The following is a 13,687-nucleotide window of genomic DNA, read 5'->3' as shown; positions in this document are numbered from 1 at the left end:
TCAAAAGGGCCCTAAATCCCGCTATACAGGATCGACTAATTTATTAAAAATGGCTTCTTAAAAACCAAAGTTGATGGGTTGATCCAAATTTAATGTAGGTCCCAAGATGTGAGCTACTTATCAAAATTTTAATAGCTTTTCCACAACTCTATGTTTTCTAAATATTTAGAAGAAAATAATACAAGTACAAGGGTAAGATTTTCAAAGATTTTTCCAAGATGTCGTATCAAAATGGAAACAAAATATCAAATCTTAAAGACTACGATAAGTAATAATGTTCCAACCACGGAACCGCGTGAAGAATAGATGTTGCTTCCAAAGACTGATAGGCCTGTAAATTTCCACCACTTGATTCTTGGACAACCAAATGAAGAGCCTGCACATGTGAGAGCAAGATTAAGAAAATGAATACCCTACGGGCATGGCGAGGTGGAAAGGTATCAGTACATAAGAAGGAGCATCGGGGGTTTAATTCCAGGTAGATACACTCACGAAACCAGTGGTACCTATAGATGCTGAGAGTTTACTCTGTGAGCCAGCGAGAACCATGAATGGTGAGAGTTCGCTCTATGAGCTAGCGGGGACCCTAGATGGTAATGAAGATGTGTCCCGAGGGTCAGGTAGGTCAAACATCCCTTATTAGCAAGATCTGGGGGCGGAGGACGCTGATCCGTAGGTTTGGTGTCGTATCAAGAGGTCTGAAAGACTCATTGGTGGTTGAAGTTCTTATGTAATCAAAAAAAAAAAAAAAAAAGATTAAGAAAATGAATAAATTGATTCAAAATACAAATAGCAATACATGCACATCATCTCTTTCTAATTTTTTATTTTCTATTTTTAACATAAATACATTTCCATGACCCATTAAAAACCACATAACAAAGCTCGAATGCATACATAAATACTATATATTTGAATTTCCAAATTGCAAACATCAACTCTTTATACCATATATTTGAATGCCTAAAAGTAAACGTTACACACATATATTCAACGTTAGCCTTTCAACTCAAGGAAACGTTTACTTTTGGGCACCTATTCTTGGAATTATATATCTCTGTGTATGTGTGCGGTTCTTTGAGTATCAATGGAAGATCTGTGTGTGTGTATGTAGTTCTTTGAGTATTAATTAATCTTCTTCATCTTCCATGAATCGCAACATCTACACAGCCATGGGTTCCCTTGAGCAGAACAATAATTTTAACAGGGAAGAAAAAGAGCAGAGGTATAAGGAAATGAAAGACAAACTCTACAAGCAGGACGAGCGCATCCGAACCCTCCAATCCTCCGCCTTCCAACTCGCGAACTTCTACTTCGTCTTCCAAGGCGTCATCCTAACCTCCATCTTCAACAGCTCCGGTGCTCTCGCCACGGTCGACCGGTCTTTCCTCTTCCTCCTCTCCCTCCTCGCCGCCCTCCTCAACCTCTGCGTCTTCTACACCACCGCCCGCAAGTGCATGAAGCTCATGAACGAGCACGACAAAAACTTGGACTTGTGCGCCAAGCTTCGATCTGAGCTGATCGAGCCCAGAGGGACAACTACCGGTCCCCTTGACGTCGATAAGTTCGACAAGTTCAAGCGCGGCAGTTACCTGGTATTGTGCATGGCGTTCCTGCTCATCTTCACCCTGCTTACGCTTGTGGGGTGTTGGGTTCTTCACAGGGAAGATGATAAGAAAATGTGTTGCGGCAGCCAAAGCCCTCAAGATAATAACGTCGACCAAAATATTGGGCGTGTGTTCAAGCTTTGTGAAGGCAGTAAGTGCATAAACCTCTATACTTGTGGATGAATCATTGCGTGCATTTTTGTAAGTATTCCATCACAAGTTAATGTTCACTGGTAATAATTAAGGATTTGAAGACTCGGGTTTGAATTTGAAGTTGTGGCGTATGTAATATTTTTATTTGATCACAAGTCAAGTTGGACGATTAGTTTTAGATGGTCCAACAATATTCATGTTCCTAAACATGGTATGAATCTTTTTCAGCAGGAACAAAATTGGCCATTGGCGAGGTAACATTAACAAATTTTGGTATTTATATTTAATTATTACCATGAACCTTATTACAAATAATACATATATATTATTTGTGATATATATATATATATATATATATATATATATATAAACGTAGTAGCATTTCATTTTCATTTTTATGTTTATGCCTTTCAATTAATCCTTTTAAAAATAAATTAATATGTAATGCCTGATTCTCTCTCTCTCTAGTCTGGTATCCTAGGTGTATCTCTCAATACCTACTAGATATTGGTGATTAGTAAATAGCCACAAACAATATATAAAAAAAAAATGGTACACACACCATTCCTTTTCTTTTCTTTTCCTTTCTTTTCTTAGAATTTATCACTAAAACTTGAACTACATGCAGACACCCTAATTTTAACCAATCAATTCTGAAAAGACAAGGTGTACTAAAAAGTTAACCTTGTGTTCCCAAAAATGGGAGGATCCGATTGAGTCCTGGTGTATTCTAAGAGGATCTCAGGTTGTTTTTACATTGAGTTTGAGTGTTTTAGTTAAGTCCGGTAATTTTAAATTGAATCTCAACATTTTAAAATTTTAAATCTTTTATTTTTAGGGTCCCTATATTTTTTAAAATTGAGTCTAGACGTTTTAGATTGAGCCCTTCAAAATTTTAATTGAGTTCTAGAATTTTTAGAGTCTTTATTTTTATTTTAGGGCTTTATGTTGTTAAGAAAAAAAAAAGATTAAAAAAAAAAAAAGGGGGAGCTTAGATATTTAGGGTTAGCTTGTTTTATAAATAGGGGAGCAAACACACACGGGGGTCGGGGGCGGAGACACAAAAAAAAAAAAAAAAAACCCATCTTCTTCTCTTCCTTCCACCTAGCGGCAGATCTCCATCACCCAGCTTCCTCTCCTCTATCTTTCCTCCTGCCTCACGCTCACTCCCACAGCCATATAAGCCTCTCACCCTTCACCCTCCATTCCTCCTCATCTCTCCATTCTCTCATTACATCCAACTCATCTCACGACCACTGCACTCACCTCACGGCCAGCCACAAAGACAGCAGCAAAGCCACCTTTCCCACAGCAACATGGCCATCCACAGCAACCCAACCTCCCTCTCCTACTCCGGAAGCCAACTCACGGCTTGACAACACCTCCAGCAGCCGCCAGGCCCTCCTCCAGCAGCCGCCAGGCCTTCCTCCATAGCCACCCTAGGCCCCTGCTCCGTTCGCAGCTCCGGCACCACTAGAAGCTCAGGGCAGCCCTGCAACACTAAAACCACTCACCCGACGAACCAGCAAGACATCACCGCCGCCCTCGCCACAGTACCGGCCACCACGTACGCAGGCAACCCAGAAAGATAGAGCCGCCATCGTCTCCCTCTAGGATCTCTGGCAAACCACCCGTCTTCCACGGCTACCTCCATTCTCACCGTCACCGCCTGCGGCCGCAACAATCCCCGATCTCCCTGCCACCATCATTATCGTCTCTCGGGTATCTCCCCTCTCCGTCTCTGTCGTCGTCGCCGTCGCCTTCTGCCACATGGTAGTCTCCCACGGCCAGCTGCCCGAGCCCTCCCTCGCGTAGCCACGGCCCCCTGGCCGTCTAAATACGACTATTCCCCACAGTGAGTTCCCTGCCTCCCACCATGCACACACACATGCATGTTTGTCTTCTCTTTTTTTTTGTTTTTGTCTTGTTTTGTGTTTATTTTATGTTGTTTTAAAGTATTTATTGTTAAGGCGTTTTTCATATTATATATGTATTATTATTACAGTCTTATTTTGTTTCTTTTATAGTGTTTATGATTTATTGTTATAAACTAACTTTAGTATCTTCATCATGTTTTATATATGTGTAAACATTACATATTTATATTTTCATTTGTTGTTATATTATTTAAAGTTCTAGATTTGCAGTTGTATTATTTAAATTCTCATTATCTTTTTATTATTTATAGTCATTGTATATTACTTAGGGCTGTAATTATGCTAAGTTATTTAAGTATGTTGAGGAAGTCAATCGATTTCCATATTTAGGATTCAATTACTTATATATAACTTGTGTACTAATTTTAGGGATTCCATATCATGGTGTAGTGATCTCAAGAGTTTCCATATGATATATATTAATTTTTAGGCTTCTATATTATTGAATATTGCTAGGTAGAATTAAATTTATTTTCATATTTATTTTTAGGGTTCCCATCTTGTGGCATATTGATTTCTCTAGATCTTGTGTATTTCCTATTAGATTCATGACTAGAATTATTTCCATAATTTCTTTCATTTTCTTTACATGTTTATATATTGTGTATAATTTCTTGGGTTTAATTACTAGGGTATATTATTAGGGCTGGATGGATTGTTAATACTTGGGCTTTATCATTGATATTTTGACTGTTATGATATATAACATTTACGTGTTATGATATATATAGTATCAGTATTATATTATTTTCTATATTGACTATTTGAAATTTCGATAAAATATAGAAAAATCATAAAAAATAAAAAATTAGGAGAAAATTCTAAAAATAGTTTTGACTTGACTTTCACTGTTTTCTTTAATTATCTTTTTATTATTTCAAAATTTAGCAAAATGTGGAAAAAAAATACAGAAAAATAGAAAAAAAAAATCAAGAAAAATATTTTGATACTTATAAATCATTTTTTGACACCATTTGAGTTTAAAAAAAAAACTCCCAAACTAGTATTTTCATACTCAAAAAAATCCTATAAGATTTTCAAAATTTGGGAGTGCATTTTGTAAAATATTTTCTCAATTTCCATCCCTATAATTTTAAAAAGGGGTACAAGCTTTTGGGCTTCACGTACCTTTAATTTCGAGGAAATATATGTTATGTATATTTTTGTGATTAATTTCTTTACTCATATATTTTGTAAATTCACAAAAGGAGTAATTTTAAAGACTTTTTAAATTTACTTTGGGATAATTTCATAATTATAATTAATTAGGTACCGTTCGTAAGAATAGGCGTGTAGGGGATGTTCATACATTTCCCTCGCGTAACCGAACTCCCGATCTCAGTTTTGGTAATGCAAACTAATTCTACCCTTAATTGGGTAGTAATTAAGTGTTCTAACCACACTAAAAAGTTAGTGGCGACTCTAATATTCATATTTTTTCCTGAAAATATAAAATAAATTTTATTTCGCCACCCCGAGGCACCCGCGCTTTGGGACGTCGCGACACTACACATCGAATCGATAAACATAGTTCATCTCAAATAAAGCCTATACTGAAAATTATATATATTAGCTATATGACATACTTTTGGACAAACACTTATAACAATATTTGGCCTATGACCATTAAATTTTGACATCAACATTGGAGATTGAGTGGGCATGAGTAAATCAAGTTGGTTAGTTTTGTGAATAAGCCAACCAATTTGTTAAAACTCCCAATTAAATCAACTCAAATAATACAATTCAAATTGTAATTGATATGCTTTTCACATAATGTTATATGTGATTTAGGAAATTAAAAAGAAAATGCCTTGTCAATATAGTAGATAATTAATTTTAACATAACTATTTCTTTTTCTTGAGTAAGTTATGTATCAAAATATTGAATAATTTGACCTATTCTCGTGGGATGTTATGTTACTATTCAACTAGTATATGTTCATCAAATATTTAATTGAGAATCGTACTGCTTTACTATTTCTATTGTGATGTGATAAATTTTTTATTAAATTTTTGTGGTCAATCTTAATAATAGGATGGTTGTGGTAAGGGCAGCCACATGCATGCATGCGGTGCAAGAGGGGGTAGGGGTATTCTAATTGTGTTAAACTTCAAGTTGAATTCTAACTATTCAAATAACTTGACGAATTTAAAAGTTTAATTGTACAATAGTACTTGCAAGCAATTGAATTGAGTTGAATTTAATCCAACTTTTTTTTTTAATTTTATTGTTAGTATTATATATTTCATATATATATATATATATATATATATATATATATTCTAAATACTAGTCAAGGACATGCATTTCGTGCATACACCATGACTTTATGGTGTTTTGGGTAATTATGGATGGCTACGACTTTGGGTGATTTTGGGTAATTGCAGATGACTATAGGGGTATTTTGAGAAATTTTATGTGGTTATAGTCGCTATAGTGGTGTTTTGAAAAAAATTATTGACAGTTGTAGAGGTATTTTAGACAAATTAAAAATCAGTTCAAGGATAATTCACTTTCTAGGCGGTACAAATACTAATAAAATTTTATATTCAAATTGTTCAAGTTATTAAAAGTTGGATCGGAATTGAGCTCAATTATCACAATATTGATCAAATTCAAGTCTAACCCTTGAACTTAAGATTTTTTTAGTCGAGTCAAGATTTTTTAATTGAGTCAAGTTTGAGCATGCCTCTAAAATAACTATACTTTAGTCAGGTGGAAAATACAACCCTAAGAGAAGGTAAAGGAAACATTTTTAGAAACAAATTGAAGGAGAGACAAACCTTTTAATTGGGACCAGAACTTTCACCTTTGGCGAAGGTAGGGTTTGGTTTGTGTAACTCAAGAGGAAGCTGCGTAGTTTTAATGCCATATTTTTTAGATATTAACTAGCAATGCGGGACATTATTAGTTGCGGGGTACAGAGCAAGAGACAATTAATGGCATCAACTGGAAATGCAAAATAGACATTGATAAGACGTCCATGCCCTGCCAAAGTTCAGACTCCAAGGTAATACCCTTTGAAGCCAATACAAAACCAGAAATTACCAACACAAATATATATATATATATATATATATATATAGTTATTTGTGGCTCTTATACTTCTATTTTGATAAGTAAAAAAAGAAAGAGGAAAAATAGAAAGGGACAACACAGCCGAACTCATCGACGAAGGGCCCATATTCGTCGACGAGGAAACAGTAGAGGTTCGTTGACGAAGGTTCTAAAACTCATCGACGAATAATTACCAAGAGCAGAGATTTTTCAGACTTCTGGCAACATCGACGAGAGTTATGCATTCATCGACGAAGGGTCTTCTTGGTCTTATCGGTGAGGCACTGTGTTCGTCGACGAGAGGCGCCTGGGCTGCGGCAGTTTTTCTGAATTTTGAATTTTTTGAACATTGAGTGGTTGGACAAACAGAGGGAAACCTCCAAGGAAATTCTATATATGTCATCGGGTCATATTTTGAGAGATAGAGAGAGTGATCATTATTGAAGTGTATTGTGTACATTTTGATTTCTTTAGTGAAATTTGTGTGTCATTGCTTCCTGTTGGGGGGTAGATCTATGAGCAACAATCACACAAGCAAAAATAAAAAATTACGCAACACAAATGTGAGCCCAGATTTACATTGTTCGGTCCACTATGACCTACGTCCACGGGAGACCACAAATCCACTATAATCACTAGGAGAATTACACAAGGAGAAGGAGGACACTACTGCCCTCAACTCCTCTCTCACTCTCTTTTCACTCTGCCTCACAACACAGCACCACACACTCTCTACAACACAGCTCTGTGAACTCTCACAATGCAGCTCTCTGCATGCACGCACACACACACACACACTGCAACTTTGCTGCACTCAGCTGCAATTTCACCACACACTGCTGCAATTCACCGCACATTCCACACACACATACATTACATATATATACACAAACAGAGGGAGAGGAATTCAAACAAGGCAGCTGCAAAGTCAGCTAGTAGGCAGATTGTTGGTGGCTGTCCATCTCCAGCTTCAATAATTTTAGCTAGGTGCGGCTGCCGACACACATACGAGCCACACATCCAAACAATCTCCACCTTGGCGAGTATCAACTCCCAAGTCCACAGCTCCACCTTGACACGAACTCAAACAATGCAAGTTTTCATAGCTTGGTTCAAACGTTTGAACCATGCAGAGAGAACCACCTTCTTCATCAGCAAACCGAACTTGTCTGTTCGTTTCTTACGACGTGCCACTATCATCATCTGAGGTCGAACCACCAACCACTGTAGTTCCTATCAACTGATACAACCCACGAGACTCCTTCCCAGTAAACATTATTGAGTCATGTCGGGTCACCTCCATAGCTCCACCTACGACAGTCCCTCTTGAAGTGCCCCTTTTTATCACACTAGTAACATACGACCTCGCTCATATCTCGTCCTCTTGACTTTGAACGTCATTGCTTACCTCCGAGCTTTCAATCTTTGCTTCTTCCTTGTTTCTCACTATTAGCTACCAACGCATGCTCACAGGACGCCACAATTGGCTTTTTTAACGTCTCAGAATCTTGAAGTGATGTCATCACATCATCCTACTTCAAAGTATCCTTCTCCACAAGCAATGCAGTTACCAGACCATCAAATGAAGCTGATAGAGACGACAATATTAGAAGCGCCTTATCTTCTTCATCAATCTTTATGCCAAGGCTCAACAACTGGGTCAAAATCTTGTTCTAATCGTTTATGTGATCAAAAATACTGTTTCCCTCATTCATTCAAAGTTGATACAGTTTCTTCTTCAAAAACAATTTATTGGTAAGGGACTTTGACATATACCTTTGCTCCAATTTCTTCCAGAGCTCCATTGGTGAGGTTTCGTCTAACATTGAATACTTAACTTCATTTGTCAGACACAATCGGATTATACTGACCGTATTCATCTTTAATTCAGTCCAGTCATCATCTTTGAAATCATCTGACTTCTTCCTGATCAATGGCTTAATCAAGCCTTGATGAACCAAAATGTCCTTCATTGTGCTCTGCCATAAACTGAAGTTCTCCACCTCAAACTTTGAAGTGTCAATACCTGCATTATGCTCCGATTCTCACAAAACAGACATCGTCAATGGCTCCAGAATAACTGAAAACCTTAGAAATGATTTGAATTGCTCGAAAAACCGACCCGAAATGGCTTTGAAAAGCCCGGTCAAAGTTTTGGTCAAATTAGTCAACAAAAGTCAACTTTAACGGAATATTCTTCCCTTTGACAGAATATTCCCTAACGATGTTAGTGACAACGTTAACTGTGCCGTTTGCTGACGTGGCACGTGGGGTCCACTACTGACGTGGCACTATGGGGCCCACCTTCTAATGTGGCACGTGGGGTCCACTATTGACGTGGCATTATGGGTTCTAGTTGCTAACATGGCGTGGGGCCCTATCTAGTGTGGCGACTAACTCGGCCGCTGATTGGACAATTTACTAGGCACCACATGGTGCTGATGCGGCACAAGTCCCAACTGACGTGGCCGTCTTTTACCTCCTGCCCGTTCTCTGGTTTTATGCCGGCGTGTGACCGTGCGTGGAGTGACCTGTCGACTGCACCGGCGCGTGGGTGTGCGTGGAAACGTCGCCTTGACATCAGTGGCGCATGTGAGCATGTGCGACTTATTGCAATCTCCGTTTGAGCTCCGATTACCGTCGTTAGCTTCGTCTCGGCGAGAGGAATCTTGTGGTGGTCTCTAAATCGAGTTTCGAGCTACTAGGCAGAGGCTCAAATCTGGTAATTTTGCTTCGATCCAACGATTTTGCTCCAACCTCTCTCTGATACCATTTGTTTAGGGTAGATCTATAAGCAACAATTACACAAGCAAAAAAAAATTACGCAACACTAATGTGAGACTAGATTTACGTGGTTCGGTCCAGTATGACCTACGTCCACAAGAGAGCACAAATCCACTATAATCACTGAGAAAATTACACAAGGAGAAGGAGGAGGCTACTGCCCTCAATTCCTCTCTCACTCTCTCTTCACTCTGCCTCACAACACAACACCACACACTCTCTACAACACAGCTCTCTGAACTCTCACAATGCAGCTCTCTGCATGCACACACACACTACAACTTTGCTGCACTCAGCTGCGATTTCACCACACACTGCTGTAATTCACCGCACATTCCACACACGCATACATTACATATATATATATATATATACACACACACAAATAGAGGGAGAGGAATTCAAACAAGGTAGCTGCAAAGTCAGCTAGTAGGCAGATTGTTGGTGGTCGTCCATCTCTAGTTTCAACAATTTCAGCTGGGTGCAGCTGCCGACACACATATGAGCCACACATCCTAACACTTCTGTTGATGTAGGCTTTGTCGAACCACGTAAATTTTTGTGTTGATCTTGTTCTGGTTGTGTGTGTATTATTTACATTCACTTGTTGTTGTTTATTCCATTGTGCATTTTCATTATACGATCTATATCACAACAAATTGGTATCAGAGCAATTGCTGTTATGGCATCGAGATCGTCTTTTGCAAGATTTGACATTGTCAAATTCGATGGAACCGGAAACTTAGGTTTATGGCAGAAGAGAGTGAAAGATATTCTTGTACAACAAGGAATGGCTAAGGCTTTGCTTGATACTCAACTGGAAGGAATAGATGAGGCAACATGGTTAGATTTGAAAGCAAAGGTAACGTCAACAATATGCTTGTATTTGGTCGACGAAGTTCTCTATCGAGTGATAGAGGAGGATTTTCCAGAGGCTATCTGGAAAAAGTTAGAAAGTCGGTACATGTCTAAATCTCTCAATAACAAACTTTTTCTTAAGCGGCGTTTATATTGGCTTAAGATGGTAGAAGGATCTAGTCTAGATAAACACATCAATACGTTTAACCAAATCATAAGTGATCTTATGAGAGTTGATGTGAAGTTTGATGAGGATGATAAGGCTTTGATGTTGTTAAATTCTTTGCCCTCAACTCATACCTACGAAAATCTTGTGACCACTCTTACGTGAAGAAAAGAAACGCTTGATTTGGAAGAGGTAACAATTGCTTTGTTAAATTTTCATCAAAAGTTGAAAATATGTGATGAAGGGAAAGGACTTGTAGTAAAGGGTAGTAATGAGCGATGCAAAGGAAAGTTTAAAATTGGGTCTAATCGGAAATCTCGAAATCAATCCAAGAAGAAGAAGGAAATTCAGTGTTATAAATGCAGTAAAAAGTGGCATGTGAAACTGGAGTGTCCAGATTAGAAGAAGGGAAATACTAAAAAGCATGAGGGGATTTCTAAATCTGTGAATGTTGTTCAAGAAGAGGATTCAGCAGATGGTCATGTTCTATCAGTTTTAGAGGAGTCAAAAAATTTAGCAGACTCTTGGATACTTGACTTGGCCTGTTCTTATCACATGACTCCAAATAAGGAGTGGTTCAGCACTTACATGTTAGTAAATTATGGAACAGTTCTTATGGGTAATGATGCTTCTTACAAGATCATTGGCATAGGAAATGTAAAGATAAAAATGTTTGATGGTGTTGTAAGAACATTGTGTAATATAAGACATACCTAAGTTGAGAAAAAGTTTAATATCTTTTGACACTTTGGATTGTAATGGTTTTAATTACAATTCCAAAGGTGAAGTCTTGACGGTATGGAAAGGTAATCTAATTGTGATGAAAGGGCAGAAACTGGATGGGAATATTTACACGTTGCTGGGAACTATCGTTGTAGGTGGAGTTGCAACCATGGATGCTAAGTCAGATGAGACCGTCTTGTGGCATATGCGCCTTGGACATATGGGAAAACATGGCATGAAAGAACTACACAAGAGAAAATTGTTGAAAGGTTTAAACTCATGTCAGCTGGAATTCTGCAAATTTTGTGTTCTTGGAAAACAAAACAAGACAAAATTCAGTTTAGTTACTCACAAGAAGAAAGGAATTCTTAACTATGTACATTCAGATGTTTGGGGCCCAACTAGAGTTGCATCAAAGGGTGGATATGTGTACTATGTGAGTTTCATTGATGATTACTCACGAAAGATTTGGGTTTACTTCATGCATCACAAATCTAGTACGTTTGCCAAGTTTAAGATTTGAAAGGCTGAAGTGAAAAACCTGACAGGGAGGAGAATCAAATACTTAAGATCGGATAATGGAATCGAGTACGTTGATTCTCGATTTATGGAGTTTTGTGCGGAGCAGGATATCAAGAGACATTTTATAGTTCATTGGATACCTCAGCAAAAAGGTGTGGCAGAACGGATGAACCAAACTTTTACTGATAGGACTCGGTGTTTCAAATTGAATGCAGGGCTACCAAAGAACTTCTGGGCCGAGGCAGTTAGTATGACTTGTTTTCTGGTTAACTGATCACCAAGGGCATCACTAGCGGGTAAAGTGGCGAAAGAGGTTTGGACGAAAAGTGCAGTAGACTACTACGAAATGAAGGTATTCGGGTGTCCAGCCTATGTCCACGTGTCTAGTAAGGAGAGGTCTAAGTTTGATCTAAAGTCTCGTCGTTGCATCTTCTTGGGATATCCAAAGGATGTGAAGGGGTATAAGTTTTGGGACCCAGTGGCAAACAAAGTGGTGATCAGTAGAGATGTAATTTTTGATGAGAATGCTTTGGTGAAGCGTACTCAAGAGTTTGATGAACAGAAAAAGGAGCCACAAAGGCAATGATGAATATGTTATGCAGGTGGAGTTGGAAGCTCATGGCAACGAAAATAATCATGGTCCCGTGGCTGCAAGGAGCTCTAACTCGAGAAACCAACAAGTTAACGATATTCCTATACAGAGATCCGGACACACTATCAGGCCTCCATCAAGGTATGGTTTTGATGAGTTAGTATCTTATGTTTCCTTACTTGTTGCAACAATCCAACTTCTTTTCAAGAGGCAGTGCACAGTCAGGAGAAAGATAGGTAGATGAGAGCAATGATTGAGGAAATGGAATCACTGCATAACAATAAAACTTGGAAATTGGTAGAACTTTTAGATGGGAAGAGACCAATAGGTTGCAAATTGGTGTATAGGAAAAAGGAGACAATTTCAGAAAAGAAATGAAAGAAATTCAAGGCACGGTTGGTGGCGAAAGGATACTTAGAAAAGAAGGAGATAGATTATGATGAGATCTTTTCTCCAATGGTCCAACATACTTCTATCAGAATTGTGTTGGGTTGGTAGCTTATTACAATCTTCATTTGGAACAAATGGATGTGAAGACGGTGTTTCTTCACGATGTCTTGGAGGAACAAATTTACATGGTACAACCGAAGGGATTCATTGAACCAGGAAAAGAAAATTTTATTTGCAGGTTGAAGAAATCTCTTTATGGGCTGAAACAATCTCCAAGGCAATGGTATAAACGATTTGATTCGTACATGATGAAGATTGGCTACAAACGATGTGAGTATGATTGTTGCATTTATATGAATAAACTTGAGGATGGTTCTCTTATTTTCTTGTTATTGTACGTCGATGATATGTTGATAGCTGCAAAGGATTTAATTGAGGTAAATCAGTTAAAGGACCTGTTGCATAAGAAATTTGACATGAAGGATCTTGATTCAATCAAGAAAATACTTGGGATGGAGATTCGCCGAGGCAAGACTGCAAGGAGATTATGGCTATCTCAAGGCGGTTATGTGCAGAAAGTGTTTGAGAGGTTTAGCATGGCTGATGCAAGACCGGTGTGTACACATCTAGTAAATCATTTCAAATTGTCTACTGCAGATTGCCGAAATTCGGATGAGGAAATCCGGGACATGTCAAAGGTCCCCTATGCTAGTGTTGTGGGGAGTTTAATGTATGTCATGATATGTACGAGGCCTGATTTGGCACATGCGGTAAGCGTGGTGAGCAAGTTCTTCTCTAATCCAGGAAGGCAATATTAGGAAGCTGTAAAATGGATACTCAGATACTTGCAGGGTATATCGGGATATGGCATCATGTTCGGCAAGCAACGGGGTT

At 38.3% G+C, this 13,687-nt stretch overlaps 1 protein-coding gene across 5 annotated transcripts in view; it reads left to right on the top strand.

Moving 5' to 3' along the window:
- Positions 1-873: 873 nt before the first annotated feature.
- The window catches only part of LOC131152377 (uncharacterized), a 43,042-nt gene continuing 30,228 nt past the window's right edge, over positions 874-13,687 (top strand). For 3 of the 5 annotated variants that reach the window (XR_009135930.1, XM_058104225.1, XM_058104226.1), the window contains exon 1: positions 908-1,758. Coding sequence is in view for 4 of the 5 variants with exons in the window: in XM_058104225.1 (XP_057960208.1) it covers positions 1,149-1,758 (610 nt within the window). In the remaining variant the exon portion in view is untranslated. Of the gene's footprint in view, positions 1,759-13,031; positions 13,173-13,687 lie in introns of those variants that run through there. The other 2 variants (XM_058104227.1, XM_058104228.1) reach the window with 2 other exon arrangements.

The sequence above is a fragment of the Malania oleifera genome, chromosome 3, assembly GCF_029873635.1.
Source record: "Malania oleifera isolate guangnan ecotype guangnan chromosome 3, ASM2987363v1, whole genome shotgun sequence".
In the NCBI taxonomy this organism is placed as follows: Eukaryota; Viridiplantae; Streptophyta; class Magnoliopsida; order Santalales; family Ximeniaceae; genus Malania; species Malania oleifera.
The sequence above is the reverse complement of the archived record's forward strand: the minus strand, read 5'-3'. Positions and strand labels throughout refer to the sequence as shown.